Consider the following 20,744-nt stretch of genomic DNA (forward strand, 5'->3'; position numbering starts at 1 on the left):
CATCTGCCACCCCAACTCCTGAGCTGTATTTTGATTAGTTTTTAAGAAGCTCACTCAAAACTATTTTTGGGAACGGATCAGGGGCAGGAACCAGCTGACTCCCCCACCCCAAAATTCCCCAAAAATGAGGAGACCTGCAGATTTTCCCTGGTCCATCTCCGTGCAGGTCTGAGCAGTGGGAGCAGAGCATCCTCCCCCAGGATTTGAGTGAAGGGTTGAGGTGCCTTAGTGACACCTGATTGCCGGGACCCAGAGCCTGCAACACAGATTAGAGCAGTCCCGAGTGGTTTTATTGTACTTTGTTAAAAATAAACCAGTGAGATTATCGCATGTTTCCTCCCCCTCAGCTACATTCTCTCCCATTTTATTTTAAGCTGTCTTCAAAGTCTTCATATTAGAGTGGTTTGGAGGTGCACGCAGGCATGAGGACAACAAGGCTTTCCTGATGGTGCTGTTAGTGTCTGGTTATTTTGGCTCATGTGTGACACGCAACTTGTTTTGCTTCTCAGTCGGTAATTAATTTCTAATGGCATTTCTATCATATGCTGGGACAATTCGGTCTTGCATTTTCCCCAGTGTACAATTGTGCTTGTATTGTTTGCAGGTATCTTTTTGTAACACACAACTGCCCTTGCATTTCCCATTTTCTCTTCGCTGAAGCACTTAATTAAATGAGCTATTTACTTTTAATTTAGAAGCATTGCCCCCGTGGCAATGGTGCTTTAGGAAAAAAAAAAAAGAAAGAACTTCAAAAGAAGCTCTGTTCTCATTCTGGGAAGGTGCATGTCTCTGAAAATACTACCCAAGAGACAGCACACTGTGTCTCGGGGCCTGCAGCAGCATCAGAGGTGCCTGCTGATAGATTTATTGAAGACTTCCATGAAGAAATGCCACAATTTGATTTGAAGATGAAAGCAAATTTCTGAGTACTGATTTTTTTCCCCAATAAATTCTCATTTTATTAGATCAGTTCTGCTCGTTACAGTCCCAGAAGACCGTATTTCCTTCTTCATTGTCATTGCCACCTGGAGAAAAAAGTGTGCTTTCCCACTTGACTTGACTTGGATCCAGCCAGAGAAAATCGTACAGCCTCAGACCGGAGTCAGCAACTATTCCCTCAAATCTGAAAACTCAACCTCTTCCTACGGCACCAACCACAGCTGGTGCGAAAGAGCAGAGCACTGCGGGCAGGTTCGCAGGCTCTTCCCGGGGAGCCTGGTGCATCGGTGGCCCTGGGGGTGACCCTTCTCTGCTCCCATTGCTGGATGTTTTCCCGGTACCTTTGCTCGCAGGGTGCACTGGCAGGAGGGTCTGGTCAAAGCCCTCAAAACTGCTTTTTTTCTTCTGCTTTTGATGTTTAGTGCTGTAAATAGCTTTCTCCTCGGGATAATAATTTCAAGAGGGAAGAGTAGTGGAAGGTATAAGAAGAAAATTTGTGGCTTCTGAAGAGTGTTCTCATTTTAAAGAAAGTTGCAATCATGGATTAAAATGAAAGAACACAAGACATTCATCGACTCAGTTCTTGATGATATCAACAAGCTTAGCAGAAGGAGAATCAGTTGAAATGGGAAGTATTATTGGTGTAATATTCTTTCATTTGCACCGTGGGGGAACCAAGTGAGTTAAAATCAACTGACTTGCATGGGTTTACTCATGATTTTCACCTGAAGGAGAGAGGGGAGTTTAATTCCCGCAGTCCTAATGTGCTTGTGAAGTGCTTTAGCCTGGCAAAGAGTGCTGGGCTGTCAAGGAATGAAGACTGGGATTCACAGCCTATCTCTGCCACAGATTTGTTCCGTGACCTTGAACAGGTCACCTCATCCCTGTATTTTGGCTGTCACTCTTCAACAAGAGGAATAAACAGCTACTTCCTCAAAGGGATGTTGTGAAGTGAAATACATTAAAGAACAGAGGCCTCTCAAACTACGGTACCAAAGAGTATATAAATGGACAGTAGCACTTAATCTTTTGTTGCTGCTGCTAAGTGCTCAGTACTGTGAAAAATGCAAATATAAAGACACTCTTCATGCCCAGGAAGTCTTGCCTAAAAGCACTATGACTTACATTGACTCTAAATCTCCAGAAACAAAACTGTAAGCACTGCTGAAAAAGTACCTTTTGTTGAAGGATCCCTCTAGGAAAAGCAAGATAAGACTTTTTTTTTAGCAAGAATACTAACTTCAGGTTATCTTGTCACTTCCTTCATTATGCCCATAATTAGCTGGCACTCTGTATCCGTAGTATTGCAGGGGAAGAGCTATAAGAGGTGTGAAAGGATGTGGCATTTGTATGTGCATCACCATCTCCATTAAAAGAAATTCTTTCAGCCTTTACTTTCCTTCTCTATTTGTAGCCGTATTTACCCCTTCAGAGTAAGTGTGAAACTTGTCTGTCCACCCACCTTCCTGCACAGAGCCAACCGCTCCAGTGGAAGTCCACTAATGAGGAATCGCATCACACAGAGCTAAACATACCCTGCCATGTCCCCATGCTGCTATGCGCTTCCCACGTCCACAACCTATTTCAGGAATTTGCTTTCCCAGGCTCAGTAGCCAGAGTCAATGCTTAATAGAAAACAGAGAGTGTGAATTCCCTGTCTGTCAGAGGCTTCTCTGTAAAGAATAAGTCTGCTATGTTCCCACCAGATGACTGCTTTTTGGGTCTCTCTCACTATCTTAGCTGCTTCCTTCCTACCTAAAAACAACTTTACTCCTGTTTTCTGCTGGAGAATCCTGTTGCTCTAGAGCTGCCCTGAGCATGGTCTGGTTGTGCTGCCTGCCAAGACCTCAAGGACAAATTCTCCAGCTGTGCCTGTAGTGGCTGATGTGCTCAAAAGCCACAATATCAGGTATGGCCGAGTCTCCATCAGCAAGTATACGCTCCGTATAGCCCCCAGGTTTAGTAGGGCTTCCTTAGCAGAGAATTTTTTACTTACCCAAGGAGAGCAGGCTAAGTTAGCATACTTACTGAGAAATCCGCATCTTCTGCTCGCAGGTGGTCTGCGATGTAGTGAACCCCTTCCACTGCCAGCTTCAGGGCTGGGGACATCAACAGCAGATGTTGCTCTTTGGCGCTGTGAGTCTTGCTTCCTTGGGCTGGTGTTCCAGCTGCCTCGTTCTTTTTGCATTTACACTTGCACTGAGGGGGCTTGTGCTGGGGCTGCTCTTCATTTAGGTGGCACCGCTGGGATGCTGGAGAGCCAGTGGATTGGCCATTGGTCTGGGAAGAGTCCTCTTGCAGGTAGCAATACTGGATGCTCCGGGACCTACAGCGGATGCTTCCTTCCTCTGCCTTATTAGGGCTGTACATCTGCTGCACACTTAGTGATCTGCCTTTTGAGATGGAGGTGGTCTGGGTGTCGCTCAGGGGGTGGCGTGAGGGTTGTGGAGAGGCACAGGTCACCTGTACAGGCTCTGGCTGCAGCACAGAGTACTGCCCAGAAGGGGACTTGCAGATAGGCTGAGGCTTGGCTGGCTCCTCGAGGTGGGCACAGAAGGAAGATGTGGGTGATGGCTCATTACTCTGGGGGCTGGGGGAAGATGAGGTAGTGAAGTTGGGCTCCATGTCAGTTTCAGACCAAAGCCTTGGTGTGTTGGTTACTTTGTGCATGGATTCAATGAGCTTCTTGCAATTGTCTTTCACTGTGGAGGGACGTTTCATGAAGAGGAGGCGTGGGACAATGTCAAGGAAGACCCTCCTCACCCAGTCAGGCATCGTGTGGGTACGTGGGGAACGATGGTGCACGTTGAGCACGAAGACGGTGATGATGATAGACAAGGTAACAAATATCATGGTGAAGAGAAGATACTCTCCAATCAGGGGGATGACTAAGGAGGTAGATGGGATAATCTCTGTGATGAGCAGCAGGAACACGGTGAGGGACAGCAGCACGGAGATGCACAAGGTTATCTTCTCCCCACACTCGGAGGGCAGGTAGAAGACCAGGACAGTCAGGCAGGAGATCAGCAGGCAGGGGATGATCAGATTGATTGTGTAGAATAGTGGCAGCCTCCGGATAATGAAGGAATAAGTTATATCGGGGTAGATCTCTGTGCAGCACTCGTATTTCTTGCTGTTGTAATTGCCCACAGCATTGATGATGACCCATTCCCCGCTCTCCCAGTAGTCCAGCTGGTCCACATGACTGTGCATGCTCACCAAGTCTATCTTGGCTTTGTCATAGGTCCAGGAGCCAAACTTCATTGTGCAGTTTTGCTGGTCGAAGGGGAAGAAGGTAACATCAATGCTGCAGGAGCTTTTATAGATAGCAGGTGGCATCCATTTAATTCTCCCATCATAGAAGAGGTGGGCCTTGGTCAGGTGGGTGACTGCAAAGTCACCATCAGCACTGGGGAGAGACAGAAGATAAGAAAAGACTAAGGCTTTTCTGAGATTTCTCTACTCTGTTAAAGAAATAGGATATTTACTGCCTGGCTTCCAAAAATGTACCTGGGAGATGGAAGACGTACATCATGTGCTAACGCCAGATCCATCCACTCTGTCCAGTGGTTTTTTTACTCTGTTGGCTTGTACAAACACTGAATTTGCATGAAAATGTCAGCCCTCACCTTGCATAAGTCAGGTCCTTGAGTTAAATGTACACAAATTTCCCTCGAAGCTGTCCCATAAATGCCCTGGAAAGGGTTGAGTTTGCTTTAGAAAGATGGGAGGAACCACTATCAGGTAGTGTGGCTGTGGGCTCTGCAGGATGAATTGTGACAGCTGCTATAAATGAAACAGTGTTGGGTAATCATTCGGTCTTTTACATGAAAAACAGCAAGAACATCCTATTAATAGGAATAATGAAAGTTAATCTCATGATTTCCCAGTCAGGAATAGACCTGTCTTTTACTGTCTTTTTACTTTTTTACACTTTTACAGCGTCTTCTTACAGGGACTCTCGCTTGGGGTCTGTCTGCTGGTATAAGATAAATAGATAACAACCCAAGATTTTGTAGCAGAAAACCATTTTCCGGAGTGAAAAGCTATTGCTTAAAGAGCATATTTTTTTTTTGTTTGGACCTGCTTTTCTCAGCCAGGCAATGAGGGAAAAGGGCATTGTTTTCCAGCAGCATTTTGCTGTGAACCCATGACACCATCTGCTTCCAGCTCATCGTAGGGACTGGGATCCAAGTGAAGGAGATGAAAAAAGGCAACAGGAGAGGCAGGCACACTGGGGATTTGGGGGAAGAAAAGCCACTGGAGAATGCCATACTCGATCTGCAACAGTTTGGAGAAAGGGGGGAGACTGAGGAACCCTGGGGATGGGATCTCCAGCCCTGGAGACAGCCCTGTCCTCCACCTGCCCCAGCATCACCAGCCACTGCTCCACTCTTTCCTCACGCCCACGGCTCTGCTACTGTACTTTAAGGTGTGTGGAGGCTAAAGAAATAAATTAGCTCATTAATAGATTCAATTAGCAGAGAAGGTAATTAACGCCCTGCATGGCTATTTCATGCCCTGTCCCTCCCCTGCTCTCAGTGAGGAGGGCATGGGGGGATGGTAACAAACTCCACGTCTGGGGCCAAGTCCACAGGTACCTTCTCTACAGCAACGTCCTTCCTCCAGGCAGTGACTGCGGGATCCGCAGCCTGTGTTAGCCTACACAAAGAGAAGAATTGAAGCATTCAGAGCTGTACAAGTGACATCTCCTTGTTCGAATAATCATCGTGATGGAGGCTGGGTGTCTGAATCACAAAATTACACCTTCACCTGAAAATAAGCCAAGCCCCTACATCTGCAGCCTCTTTGTGCAAGGACCAGCTGAAACTTCAAACCTTCTTTCTCTCTTGATTTCCACTTGCAGACAGAGGATTTTGGTATCCTTGGAAAGTCACATCCTGGATCAAACACCTTGGTTCAAGTAGCCTTAAAATGAGGTTTGAGCTTTGGGTCGAGCTGCAATTTCTTTTCATCCCGAGCAAAACGTCTGCAAGGTTGAAATTCCAACTGGAAAAAAAAAGCAGGTGGAATCTGTTTGTAGAGCAATGCCCTCAAGTCTAGCTGCAGGAACAGAGAAAAGAGCATCCGAAAAGCAGGGAGGGAATTGGGGACCGTTTTACACACCCGGCTTGAGCTGCTGCAGAGCTTGGGGACACAGAGAAAGAAGCCTGTTGTGTGATGCCGAGTGGCAAACGGCAACGCTGCTAAACAAAAGGGGAAGCTGAGCAAGGGAGGGAGAGCTTCCGCTAAAAACTTGAGATGAATTATTCAGGCTGGTACAGATAGAAAGGTCTCTGCTGCTGCCCAGCCCTCACGGCTGGAGCAGATCCAGCCTGCAGCCGCTTTCCCAACAAAGTCCCTTGGCCCCGTGCTGCTGTTCCAGCGCTCAGATGTGCCCTGACAGCAGCCGTATGGGAGGTACGGGGGTCACAACTCTCCTCTTCCTCACCAGCAGCAAGATAAACAACACGGGGACTGTCTGGCAGGAGCCCTCAAGCTGTAGAAAGCAGAAGAACTTCCTTAAATTTATTTCTTGAGGAGAGCATCCACTAATTAATATGCAAAAGGAGAAAAAAAAAGGTTTTCTGATATTTTCTCTTGCCCTGTGAAGCATCCTCATTAGTCCATGACCAAACTGGCTTCCAGTGAGACCGGTGTAGTATTGCTCGTTTTGGGAAACAGTGGCAGGATCAGGCCATCGGTGAGTTGTCTTGGCCATCACGATATCTGGGCAGAGATGGTACATGCCCTACAACACCAGGATCACAGCCCAGGTTGTCTTTTGAGACAATTTTCCAGGTTGGTTGAATTATTGGGAAAAATAAGCTCAGAATTATTGTTTGTGGTGGATGTTTACAACATCCTTCTTTGTTTCTATAACAGAAAGCCTTTGCTCTTTGTGGCAGATTTTGGAAAAACAAAAGAACACAAAAGAACCCAGTGCTTTTTGGCCTCTGAACTGGACTTTTTTCTAAAGCTTTAAAATGTCCTTTTTTTTTTTAAGAAGGGAAAGCTAAAAATATGTACAAGCCCAGAGTGCTGTCTCAAAGGAGATCACGGTAAAACCACCACTGTGTTTTACTCCAGTGCAAATAAAACCAAGCAATGCCATTGCACCGTGCACCCAACTCCTTTCTTACCTCTTCTTTCTTAGATCTAATTTACACTCCAGGACTGCTTCCTTTGGATCAAAAACCATCTTTTTTTTTTTTTTTTTTCTCTTTTTCTCCTGGGCTTTGCACGCACTGTAAAGCTGGATTGAGACATGGAACATTCACAGCAAGTGACAGTCCAGTCTTTGCAGTTCTCGGTGGTTTTCTTTCTAAATCTCCATAGGAATTTGGAATCCAGTTCTGCATTTAATGAGATCTCTGAGGCATGATTAAATCGTTCATTAATGGAACAATATGTTTATAATTGGACTTATATTACAGCAAAGGGATAATGAGCAGCCACTAGTGTTTCCCTTCTTAGGTAGAGCAGTGTGTGAGCGGCTGGGTAAATAACAGACGTGTGTGTTTTTCCTTTTGAAAACTGCTGGAAAAGGGCATGAAACTCTTGCTAAAAATTCATCCAGGAACAATAATAATTCACGTAATTATGTTGCATTCCCAGAAATGTCGTCTGGCAATTTCGCAGTCTCTGCGTGACCAACCAGACAGCTTCTCTTCTAGATGTAACCAGTGTGATGCTGCAGATCTCATGTGTCAATTATTTCCATAATTGATCTGCTTCTTTGATGAGGAAGATATATTTTAATTGCTTGCCTAGCAAAGCCAGCCTCATCCCGGGTCCTCTTCAGCTCACGCATTATTACAAATAACACTGGTACTGCCTTCCAAGCTGGATTTTGCCTGGAGTGCCATGGCAGGAGTGAAACCAAGAGCAGAATTTCTTCTTGCATTTGAGAGTCAGCTAATGGCTCTGAGGAGCCGTAAAACACCTCCTGCATCTCCCTCATCAACCTAACAGGGCTCTGGAGTAATTCCTGACTTTACTGGGCACGTTTGAACTTCTCATTGCAGTTCAATGTAGAGATACCTGAGAATTTTAAGCAGGGTGCATTAGTGATGCTGTTGTACATCGACTGTATCCAAGCCAGCTCTATCGTGCAAAGATAGTGTTCGCAGTCGTCTTAACCCTCCCTGCGTACATATATTTTTGCCTTCTTCCCCAAGCTTACCACCCACACTGGACCTTCAAGCGTATGCTTACTGGGTTGGAAGCTACGCTTGCTGGCATCCTGCCCATGCGGGGTGAACCTAAAGATGCCTTCATCCTGGGTAAGGTTTTCGTTCTGCTCCTCCTGACATGAGGGAGGGAGCAAATAAGGTCACCTGGCTGCAATGGTCTTCCAAAGCCTTTCTCCAGTCTCCTCCAAGGGGTCAAGTTCAGACAACTGACTGCAAATTAAGTCTGCAGTTAAGAGATTGGGGGAAACCTGTTTTCTTGTGGAAAGCTCTGCTGTGGGAAGACCCATTCCTGGCCAAGTTGTGCCAATAGCCCTGACTGTATAATGTGAATATTTCCTTAGAACGGAAGGTAGGAGATCTGATATAGTGGGACAGAAAATCTGCAGTCGTTCCTTTATAGTGGTAGCACATTTTCATCTCGTTCAGTCTAGATCACCATGTTGGGACAGTTGTCATTAAAAACCATTTGGAAGAAGTAGCAAGTGCAAGGTAAACATCACAACAAGAACTTGAGAATCAAGATAGTCAGGCTCTCCTGATTACTCTGACCTGACAGCTCTAAAAATCCGTCAGTAATAAAGTACTGGAGCTCTTACATTTTCATGTCAAATACTACAATACACACCAATAAAGAGAGAAGACAGTTGCTTATTCCTTTGCTAGCGGAAATAGCGCTGCTGTGTTCTGCAGCCTTTGATTCCTCATTTTGAGAATAAAGGCTGCTCTTCCAAAATCTTCTAAGTTTCTAAGGGTTCAAGAATGGCATTGTTTTACTGGCAGCCTTCAACCATATTTCATTAAAAAGCTCTGCTGATGGAGAATCTTTTTTTTTTTTTTTTCTCGCCAGTTTCTATTTTCCCTGCAGTTGGGAGATACACCATCTCACTAAATGAAATGTTTTCAGAATGCATGTAAATGAGGCACACATTTATTTTAATTCCTGATGATACACTTTAAATCCAAAAAGCGCTTTTAAAGCCTGAAAATTAGCTATATACATATATGGATATAGCTAGAATGTCCTCATTTAAAGCATTTTTCATTGAACAGTAGTAACCAAGACAAATTGGAGTTTCAAGACTCCTTTGAAGAATATACCCTGCACCTTTCTGGTAGACAATAAAGAGCTGCTTCTGTACTATTCAAATTAAAATACTCTCCAAAGGCACATTAGAGAATATTTCATTTAAGAATTGTTTTGCGCTAGCAAAAATGGTAACTACAGATTCACAGGTTGGAAGGGACATCTGGAGATGATCTAGTTCAAACTCCCTTCTCAAAGCAGGGGCAGCTACAAGACATTCAGAACCTTGTCCAGTTGGGTTTTAAATACCTCCAAGGTCTTGGCAACTTGTGTACACAGCAGATGTGTCAGTGTACATCTTGGGTACACAGATGGAGGTGTCTGTGCACTGATGTGCACTTCTGTAGGTCCCATCCCAGCTTTTGCTTGCTTCAGATGTTTAGAAATCATTGGTAACTGAAATTTTGATCATTCCTCAGTAAAACAGGAATCTGTCTCAGAAATGGCTGTGTTACACTGATGAAATAAGCACAATTTTCTCAGGAGGACATAACAGTGCTAAATTTGTGCATTTTCCTTTGACTCTTCCCTTTGCCAAGCATCCTCATCAGCATTTTGTAGGCAAAGCTCCAGCCAAGGAGAAGTCTTTGGATGCTAACACAGCAACAGCCCATGAGACCGATCCCTCTTACAGATTTCTATCAATTCCTGTATTATTGGATAGAGTTTGGCAGCAAACTTCAAAGGCATTTAAAGATATAATTCCTCTCCAGAAACAGTCATTTAAACTCCCAGAAGAATCAGGAAAGCTTAAGTGTGAAGTAGTGATTATGGACCTATAATAAGTACAATCTGGTGCAAAAATGACACGATCTGCGCAAGTACACACTCACACAAGAAGAAAAATGTCAAGAATGTTTCCAATATTTTAAAGGTTAGAGCAGGGCATATTTTGGTATTTCTCCTCCAAAGAGCTTTGGGATGAGTCAGGAAACCAGAGTTACTCCATAGGTATCAGCGGTTGCAAACATCATGGTATAGTTCAAAAGAACAAACCACTATAGTATAGTTCAAAAGAACTCTTTGCTTTCTCATGATTTTCAAAAGCCGCCTGCCAGATGATCTCCTAACCCAGCCCAGTAATCCTTTGTGTCCATATTACCACTGGGTGAATTCCTCAAGATGTTTCCTGCTCCTAATTACAGAAATTTGTATTTGAATTCCCTCTGTGTATGATCTTGTCTCTTATTCTTTTTTTTTTTTTCCTTCTTTTTTTTTTTTGTGACTATGGAGGCTAAGGCAGGGATTTCTTTTTGGAACAGCTAACACCAGAAAACATTCAGGAAAAAAGAAAATTTTGAAGTCTGAATGTTCCCAGTAGCTTCTTACAAACATCAGGCTAGAGAAGACAAAATGTCATCATGAATATCCAGTTGAAAACTAGCCAGGGAAACTCACATTTCAAGTTCTCTGCCCAACCATTAGGCTCAAGGACACGATCTTGAGCAATTTCAGGGTTTTATCCTCTGGAGTTTCAATCTTGCATGAGGTCCAAATGGCTCGACACAGTGGTGGATAAGCAAAAAAACCCAAAATAATCGAAATGCAGCCCCAAGAGCTTATTCCCTCTTAGACAAAAAAATATGGGTTTGTTTTTTTTTTTCACTTTAAATATACAAAGGAAAACTAAAATGTGCTTAAAGTCCATTCATGAATGGGAAAATAACTCAATGCAGAGGATTAGATAATTCGTTTATAAATGATTTGGTGGTGTCTGAAGAGCCTTTACAGCCTCAGATAAGGAACAGCTGGCCTTCTTGGCAGAGAAGAAGAGGTTTTGTCGTTTCACAATTAACTCATATTCCTCTGTTATACATATGTTTTGTCACATCTAGTAGAAACTATTTACGGAGTCTTGGAACTTATCTCATCAAGCCTGAAAATTCAACAGCATATTAATTTCCCTGTAGGATATTAATTTGGTTTTAGATTCCTTATGAATGTTGACAACTACATATACTCTCTAGGCCAAACCAACTGAGTTTACTGATTTAATTTGGGCCTCTAGAGTCGATAAGTGGAAGTTTTTGACAATAATGAGCTTAGATACGAGAATAACCTCACAACAAGGGGTTAGGTTTCCTTAAAGATGTAAATCTTAAATCAATTTAAATTTCACCATTTCTATGTATACCCCAAAATGAAAACAAAAGAGGCATTTGTATAATCTCCTGTCCAGAAAGTCTTTTTTCCAAAGGATACCATCCCAAACAGAAATGCCATAGCATGTGGTAAGCAATAAATAACTCACATAAAAAAGCCTGAACAGTGCAAAAGGCCAGAGTGGCCACTCTCTCTCTTCCACCAAGGTCTCCTCACACAATTCTCTTGCTCTTAGGGATCCAGAGTTCCTTGCACATACTTTAAAGTCCCTCTAAACAATATATATATGTAATATATATGTACAATGAGAGACAGAGTCCTTGTTCGCATCACCCATGACTGGTTACTGTATTTCCAAAGCCTTTCTTTCTGAAACATTTCTAGCTGAGATGCCTGCAAAGAGAAACACCGTCTGGTTTTGAACTTTGTGAGCTGCCATGCTCACAAAAAAAAAAAAAAAAGAGAGAAAAGCCTCACCTTGGTGTCCCATCATGCTACAGGTTTTGCCTCGTATGCATCGCATTTGCCCTGCAACCCCTAAAAACCCATGAAACCTGATCATTAGAGCAGTGCAACTAAGATGATAATGACTGCAGCTTCAGATGTATTTGACAGGAAGTTAGATAGAAGGGAGATGTATATCCAAAAGTAGAAAACAGTCTACACAAGACTGTATGAAAGAACACGAGCAAATATAGCAGTAAAGAGACATAGAATTAATGGAAAACCATTACTGACTGGCTAGTGGTTGGCGCCTACATCCATGTTTAATTCATGGATAAAGTAGCCAATTAAAAATGCATGATAGACTCGTGACAACCAACAGCGGAATGCATGATTATTAATGGTAAGTGTGGATAAATGGAGAGAAGTAGCTTGGATTTCAGTAGCTGGGGGACCAGATCTCCCTGCATGGTAGCAGGTCCCCAGTACAGTCAGACTTGCCATCTTACCCATAGGGCAACAAAGATGATTAAGGGATTGGAGCATCTCCCTTAGGAAGAAAGACTAAGAGAGCTGGGACTCTTTAGTCTGGAGAAGAGAAGGCTGAGGGGAGACCTTATTAATGCCTATAAGTATCTCAAGGTGGGTTGAAGGAGGAGGGAGCCAGACTCTTTTCGGTGGTTCCCAGTGACAGGACAAGGGGCAACGGGCACAAGTTGGAACATAGGAGGTTCCACTCGAATATGAGAAAGAATTTCTTCACAGTGAGGGTGACAGAGCCCTGGAACAGGCTGCCCAGGGAGGTTGTAGAGTCCCCTTCTCTGGAGATTTTCAAGACCCGCCTGGATGCAGTCCTGAGTAGCATTCTCTAAGCAATCCTGCTTCAGCAGGGGAGTTGGACTAGATGATCTATATGGTCCCTTCCAACTCTAAAAAAAATTCAGTGAAATTCAGTGAAATCTGCCACACCTCCCTGTACGGTGCACAAGGCTGAAAGCCTCACAACCCAGAAGAGGGTAAGTATGACATTCTGGAAGAGCTGCTGTGGCCAACAGATTGGCAGCTGCTCCCTGGAGACCCTGTAGTTGCTCGAGTGATAGTGGCAGTGAACTAGGACAGCAGGGCAGAGGGGCAGAACCTGCAAGGGGCAGAAGCCAAAGGCTACCCAGCTCAGAGGTCTGGGGGCCCATTGACCTCTGGGGGCTGCTTTCAGTATGAAGTCTCAAAATTTCTCGTACACGAAGGGAGACCAAGGTCTCCTTCTTTAGTGCTAGGGCCTTCATCGCATGGACCATGCTCATCAACCATGGTGAGCACGGTGAGCCGAGGGAGCAGAAGCAGATGTGATACAGTAGGCTCTTGCGTACTAGCAGCTCCAGCAAATGGATGGTTTTGAACCACAGAGGTCCATAGACGATGGAGATTTGTGTAGCACTGTTTCCTTTGGCACAGCACTTTCCTTTGGCCACCACAACAATCACCAGAAGCTCCAAAAATAATAATCCTTACCTTCATCATTAATTAAGCAATAAGAAGGACAAGGACATTCATTTTTTTCCAGTGGAAGCTGTGAACACCTTTCTTGGCTGCAGTGTGAGGCACTTGTAATATAATATTCATGCTCAGAGTGTGTCCCTGTAGGACAGAAAGGTGCAAGTGTCTATGAATTAGTCATTCCCGTTGGTCTAATCTCTGAAAAGTGCTATGTGAGGGTGCAGTGATTTCCAAGAGGTTTGCAATCACTCCACACCACTGAGGATCAGAGACAAGCTAATGGGAAAGATAACAATTTCCAGAGTCTCCAAAGCTCACAATCGCCTGGACAGTTTCCTCCCTCAGCCATTTTTTTTCTGGAAAACAAAAGCAAAATCCTATCAAACTAGAACCAGGCAACTGTTTATTAAAAATAAGCCTGGCTTCTGTTGTGAGTGTTTTCTCTGAGTGTTAGCCACATACAAAGATGTTTTTGTTTGATGGTTGAGGCAAGTGTTTTCTCTGGAGCCTGTGCTGTGGAAGGAGACTGGGATAACCTGCTTCCTAGGAGACTGGAGAGCTCTGGTGTGACAAGCTAAGGAGAAAACAGTCTTGGCACTGGGACAATCTTTCCAAGAATATCAACAGGCTCCAAAGGAAAGAAAGAAAACAACTACCTACTCCCCAGGAAGCGTCCATACGAGAGAGAGATTTCAAGCATTCAGGATCAGGAACAAATAACTGTTTAAAAATAATTCTAGAATGGTATTGGGCTGACCTGAAACCTGTATTTGTAGATATGCAAGCCTGGCATGTTTCAGCATATTAAGCCCAACCTCAGTAATTGGCTTTTCCAGTCGATGGTGATGAATTAGGAGAGAGCTCCTTGGTGAAATGGGACTGAAGAGGACTGAAAGCTCAAATTCAGCTTAATTGTGTATCTGGCATGTGAAGAGAAAACAATACTCACATCCCACACAGAACTTCCTGTCCAGGGAAAGGATCATTAAGAGAACAAAGCCCTTGTGACAAATGTTTGTCATGTCATTTAAGGCACGTCTGGGACAGATATTATGAGAGTCTACATGGAATTCAACCACAGAGAACAAAATAAGGAGGAACAACTGCAAGAAGCACCTTGTCACCATAGGCAGAGCAAATTTGCAAGGATAGTTTTGCCCTCTGGCCACAGTGCCCACACTCACTTGTTGTAGAGGACAATGTCTGGTCTCCAGATGAGCTCCGAGGGGATTCGGATGGATGTGACATTTTCATACTCTTGGGGGTCCCAGCGGAGCTTGTAATCATGCCACTCCTGCCAAAAACAAGGCAGTTAAACCTGGGAGAGTTCAGACTAAAAAAACTGAAAAGGAACATGGAAAAGTACATATTTTGATGCACCCACCTGCTTCACCCACACGTTCGTGGTCATCATTTGATTTTTCTCGTCCTGAAATGCAAGAGCAGATATTGGTTACAGAAGCAGGTGAAGCAGCCCAAGGAACTCATTAAATTTCTCTTAATTGTACTTCATTTCTGTAATTACAAATCACCTCCGCAATAAATGTAAGTCCCATCTTGGAAATAAAAAGCAGATGTTTCTGTCATGTAACATGGGAGAGGGCACAGCTGCCTGATACCACGGAACAGCTGAGCCTGCACCTAAGCAATCTTGTGAGCAGACGGACTTGAATTTACTGGGATTTTTCCGGGTGCTGATGGATTTAGCCTATGACGACAGGGAAAGGCAGAGGAAAGGACTCCACAACTCGGCTTTGACCTGACCACTGAAAGAAGGGGGTTGTTGGTATATATATGTATATATATTTCCTTGCTCACATGTGTGTGCGTGGATTACAATGCTCAGCTTCACCTGCAGGCAGCATTTAGTATTTCTACTGTGAAACGTTACCCATGAACATAGGTCTGGAAACAGGAATCTCAGCAGCATTTCTTTATCTACCAAATACATGAACTTTGAGTGCTATGGATTGGCTTTTCTGAACAAACCCAAGCTACTCTACTGACATGTAACCTTTGGACAGCTTGGTGTATACCCATGCTGCAGTTGGTAGGATTTTTCTACCAACTACTACCCCTAAGTAAATAACTAAGACGAATTACGTGGGGCAAAGCCTAGTCCTGGTCTGATTTAAGTGTCACAACAGAGCTCAGAGCTTATTTGTGTCTTTGCTTCTTTTCTCGCTTCCTTTGGTCTGGCATCAAAACCAGCTCAATTGACAGGGCTCATTTGGAAGCAAACTGCTCATCATTAACCTCGCTCTTGTGGCAGTTCAGCATTAATTTTGAACGTTAAAAGCCAGGAGATTCATGGCAGAGCTATGCTCCCCCCTCGTTCAGCCCACTCATTGCTGTTGTGGCATCAAGTGTAAAACCTGATCAGAGATATCCTCTTCTGGGGATTAGGGACCAGAAGCCCATGGAAGAAGGAGGAATACAAAAGACATTCAAATGAGCAACAAAGAAAGGAAAGAATGCAGCTGCTTCCCTGGTTGCTGGTGAGAGTTCAGGAATGCCACTGGAGGAGGCTGCCATGCCCTGGACCAGTTCTTGAGCATCTGCTTCTCCTACCACTTTGTAATTCAACATCTGAGGGCCTCCACCACAGTCTCTGCACTGGGAATCCCAGTCTGGCAGTTACTGGTTTTTACTGGAATTTTCCTTCCTGGCTGGGTGCAGACCCTTGGTGGAAGCTCCTGCCCATCACTACACCTGAGGAATCTGCCACCCTCCTGACCCAAACGGAACGTGACTCTGATCTCTTGGGTAGATCTCGTAGGGGGTTTGCAATGTGCTAATGACCAATTGCTGCCTCTGTCTGCATGGCTGCCTTCTCCTGCATGGAGCCAGCCCAGAGGGCAGTGGGTGACTCCGAGCGGATGGTGGTGTCACACTGCCTGGCCTCTTTTCTTGAGGTGAATGCAGCACCCAAGATCCTGCAGAGACATGGGCTTAGGAGCCCAAATCTGTTCCTCAGTGGCTGCTCCTGGACACATGCTCAATCTCTTACCGCTTCTTTCTGGGCTCAGAAACCCTTAGCACACCAGGGTGAGGTAAGGGCATGCAGGAATGTCAAGTTCCACATTGATTTTTGTTCCCCACCCCCTTTTGTCAGCAGGAGCTGGAGTTTGAATACAGCTCTGATTTCTCTTTCAGACTTTTTGTCTTTGGGAGCTGAATGTCAGGTCTAACAATTGCAGTGAGGTTTGCACCAAAACAGCGTCACTGTTTGGAAGAGGGACAGACAGTGGCAGTGCTGGGGTGGTGGCAGAGGGTGTCAGCAGTCCCCAACCACACAGAGCGGGCCAGGAGGGGACGGGAGCTCTCCTCCAGCCCTACCCACCGGCCCCAGCATGGAACCGCCTGCTAGTTGCACTTCTAACCACTGACATGATTTTAAGAAGATTAATTCTTCTTAAGTAAACTGGGAAAAGCACTGCGAAGCAGGTGTATCGATCCCACCCTTCCACGATTCAGCAGCTGCATAATGGAAAGTGTCTCTCATGCCTCCACAGACACTAATGTCTCATCTTTAGTCTTATCAATTATTCAGATAAGAACCATACAACTTCAACATTAGCAACTGCAAACAGCCCTGGATCCCTCAGGCTGACGTAAGAGAGAGGAGGGGAATGGAAGACCATTTCTGTGCTACAGAGCTGGAAGCTGATGGCTTCTGCATGAATCATGGAATCATAGAATAGTTCAGGTTGGAAGGGACCTCAAAGATTATGAAGTTCCAACCCCCCTGTGATGGGCAGGGACACCTCCCACTAGACCAGGTGAAGGAGGAGATGCCGCTCTCCAGCAATTAATGCCTGATTGCCCACCTCCTGCATCACCTTGGCTCTGTTTCCTCTGCATCTCAAAAGTCTTACCCCAAAATATGAAATGATGTGAAGTTATGGTTGTCCCACACCAGTAATGTCTTCAAGTTGCACTACACTTTCCTTTATCACTCCCTTTACTCTGCCACACAGAAATATAGTACACAAATACAGTAAAAAGTGACAGAGAGCCTCCAAAAACAAGGACGATACTTGTTCAAGAGATGTTCATCTGCACAGACACACTGCCCTGGGAATGTTGCGTGCAACCAGGGACAAGAGAGAGAAGCATGTGGGAGCAGGATCTGCACAAGCTAGAAAGCCTCTGTGCGTGTATGCTTAACATCTGCAGCCCTGCAGGGATCTCCTTTGGGTTCAACACTTGACCCCAACACACTGTGGTAGAGTACTCCCTTAAATACCATTTCAGTGCACATCAGTCCGGAGTGCAAACCGCTCTGTTTTGTACACAGCATATACAGTTTTCACACAAATCTTCTATTTAAGCAAACATTCGGAATCAATTATCTTGTTAATATCTGCCAGATTAGATAAGAACCCTCAAAACTTTCATTTGCAGAAAGCTCTTCAGGCAAGCTATCTTCCAGAGATGCGTAAACCGCTGTTCCTATTAGCTTGTGTAAATTAGTGTTAATAATAATGGCTCAAATTCCAAATCAGCTATTTGTTTTTTCTCCTTAGCCCGGACTCTCTGGCATTACCAGTTGCTCCGCTGCTCTGCTGTGATCAGCCCCACAGGTTTTGAAAAGCAATTTGGGATTTTGCCTATAGTAAATGAAGAATAAAGGATGCACTTTGATGACCAGCTACTCACATGAGTCACCCCTCATTCCAGCAGAGCTGTCTGCGTGATAACTCCTCTCTGCTGAGGGCAAAGCCTTCCCAACCCAACCCTGGAGCAGCCAGTAAAACCTGTGTGCCCCAGGAGCCTCTCCCCAAGCCCCGTCCCTGTTAATCTTGGCTGCTTGTTGCACAAACGGGTTGCACTTACGACATCGATGAGCTGGGCGATGGACAAGCCGAAGCGGACGAGGACCACATCAGAAATGTTGGCAACGGGGCGCGACCACTTGTTATAACCGGAGAAGAGTTTCTTCAGGAGACGCTCCTCTGCATGGGCTCGAGTTTCCACGTGGCCGAGGGCTGCGGGGAAGGCGTGGGGCACAGCAGCGTGAAACGCGTGTGGCTCCAAGCACCGGCATAGCTGGAGCCTTCTCCAGGAGGCGACCCTCTGCTAACCCCATTGATGGGCAACTAGGGACACACGGCGGGGGTGACGCCACCCTGGTGACTTGCCTCCTCGCTACCCCCAGGTATTGCCTTGTATTTCTCACTCTGTTCACCCACCCTGGCCAATTCCCAATGTAGGATTTCCATTGCAGAGCAGGATTGGGCTGCAGAAAGTGGGGGCATCAGTAAAACCATTCAAAAAACACTATATGGGCCATTCCTCCTGAATCCGGTTTAATTTTTATGGCCACTTTGTGGCAAGTTTCTAGCACTGAAGTCTGCAAGGAGGAAAGAGGGATGCTAGAAGGGCAAGGCAAAAAAGAAAAGGCAGCCTCCTGCTGGGGGATAGGGATTTTGGATCAGATTTTCACACAAAATCTGGCATAAAATGCATCAGGAGAAAGAAAAAAAAAAAAGAGCAGGCTGAAATTCAGCTCTTCAAATTAATCTTCATGGATGGTCTTTCACAAAAATGACGGGTGAGGAAGAGGACAGGGGGGGAGAGAACAAATTGGGAAACGAGACCACAGTTTCCCTCAATAACGACTTTAAAAGTTGGAGGCTGCAAGGAGCAGCCCTGACCCTGCACGTACGCTACAGGAACCGTCGGAGGTGCCTGTTGGTTATTAAAAATTAAAGCCACCCTCCTTCCAGGGGGCTGCCGGGGAAGCTGCGCTGCTGTGCCGGCTGCACGCAGAGGCATCCTCCGACAGGGACAGGGTGAGAGGGAGCCGGGGGCTCTCCCCGCATCCCTCCTGGAATATGGCTCCTACTTAGTCTTTAGCTGCCCTGGATTATACAAAGGGAAGCATTAGCTGAGCGCTGGCTGTGCTCTCCCCAGCCGGAGCTGTAGCCCGGAGACACATTAACACACTTTACTCAGGGAAGAAAAAACCCAGGCAAGAAAAGCAGGATGCTGAGCCCCTGCCTGTGTCGTCCCTCCTGTCCCCTTCCCCACCGCGGCTTTAACCCTTTCCCCATCAAACCAGGCAAGGAGCAGAAAATAAAAACAAAGCATTGCTCAGGGAAGGCTGGTGTTTAGGGGACCTGCAGAGATGGGGCAGGATGCAGGAGTGGGGGGAAATTCCAGTTTCCACAGCATGCCTTTGAGAGGGCTAAGGGTGAAAAGAGCTCAAGAGTAGAGCAGGGTTAGAAAAGCTTTCTCAAACTTACCGGGGAAGACGCTGGCACACAGCAGGAGGAGGAGGTTTCCTTTAGACATGAGAAATCCCATCGTGGAGCGGAGCTCAGGCTCTAGTATGCAGAATCTCCTGTCAGGGCAACTTTTCCTCTCTGAGTCTCTGGATCCTCCAGCTTCATTCCTCTAAACTCCTTTCTCTTCTTCCCTCTCACCTGTCTCTGGGAAGGGATAGTAGCTGATGGTTTGTTTGTTTTTTCTTTTCCCTTCTAACTGATTCCAGCTCTTCCTTCTGGAAGGATGCTCTTCCCTGGGACACGGATGCACAAATACAAGAGATGCGTGAGGGCTTCAGAAAGCTCCTGTAAAGAGACACAAAATGCACAGCCTGCCTGAGCTCTCCTGCTTGCTCCTCTCCCCTCTTTCTACGGGGAGGTTTGGCTGCTTGCTTTATTTGTTGCTGCTGCTGCTGCTCCTGTTTTCACCCTTCCCCCAGCCCTTTGGGCAGCCTTTGCTCAGATTCTGCTGCTGATGGGCCACCGATGCCCACGCCAGCCCTCGGTGGAGCAGAGAGGGAGCACAGTGTGTTTGTATATTTAATGTAGCTAGACCTGCCCACCTCCTGCTTAGGAGGAGGAGGAGGAGAGAATCCCTGCACTCCAGCAAACAGGCTGCGGGGAGGAAAACTTTTAAGCATGAGAAATAAAGGGGGAGATGCAGAGCCCAGCTGCAGCCAGAGGTGGTGGATATGGGGCCATCTGGGATCTTTATAGCACCTGAAGCCCAAACAGTTGTTAATTAATGAAAGCTGTCTTTTTAATCTTGTCCAAGCGCTCTTCAAAATCACTCCTGTAGACTAACGGAGTAATTAGCCCGAGAGATATTACTGGCCTGGGCATGTATCTCTGCTGTCGACAGTTATTGGGCTGATGAACCTGCCCATGAGAATAGGGCTTTGCTGTGCTTGGTGCTGTACAAACACGGAGCTGAAATACAAATATTAGTCTCTGCTCACAGGCAACGTGCAAATCAAAGGTGAGACTGAGGCAAGAGGTTACTCGAATATATCTATATTCTTGAACATACCTTAAATATACCACAAATAACTCCATTGAACTCATGAAGATTTTTTGTGGAGGAAAGGGCAATTCCTTGTGTTAGCTGGAATTATCACTCCAGCCCTTCATTTGGCATCCCTGATTCCTCACACAGGAGACGTGTAGTAGAGCCCTCTCTGTTTCATTTTAAAACTAGCTTTGATATTAACA

At 45.4% G+C, this 20,744-nt stretch overlaps 1 protein-coding gene across 3 annotated transcripts in view; it reads right to left on the minus strand.

The window, feature by feature from the left end:
• CHRNA4 (cholinergic receptor nicotinic alpha 4 subunit) overlaps positions 1-19,572 on the minus strand; it is a 22,144-nt gene extending 2,572 nt beyond the window's left edge. Inside the window, exons 1-5 of one of the 3 annotated variants that reach the window (XM_074157731.1) lie at positions 19,512-19,572; positions 18,100-18,251; positions 14,645-14,689; positions 14,445-14,554; positions 2,968-4,348 (exon numbers count right to left, since the gene is read on the minus strand). In XM_074157731.1, the coding sequence (XP_074013832.1) occupies positions 2,968-4,348; positions 14,445-14,554; positions 14,645-14,689; positions 18,100-18,251; positions 19,512-19,572 (1,749 nt within the window). Of the gene's footprint in view, positions 1-2,967; positions 4,349-14,444; positions 14,555-14,644; positions 14,690-18,099; positions 18,252-19,511 lie in introns of those variants that run through there. The other 2 variants (XM_074157732.1, XM_074157735.1) reach the window with 2 other exon arrangements.
• Positions 19,573-20,744: the final 1,172 nt, after the last annotated feature.

Source organism: Numenius arquata, chromosome 12 (assembly GCF_964106895.1).
Source record: "Numenius arquata chromosome 12, bNumArq3.hap1.1, whole genome shotgun sequence".
Taxonomy (NCBI): domain Eukaryota; kingdom Metazoa; phylum Chordata; class Aves; order Charadriiformes; family Scolopacidae; genus Numenius; species Numenius arquata.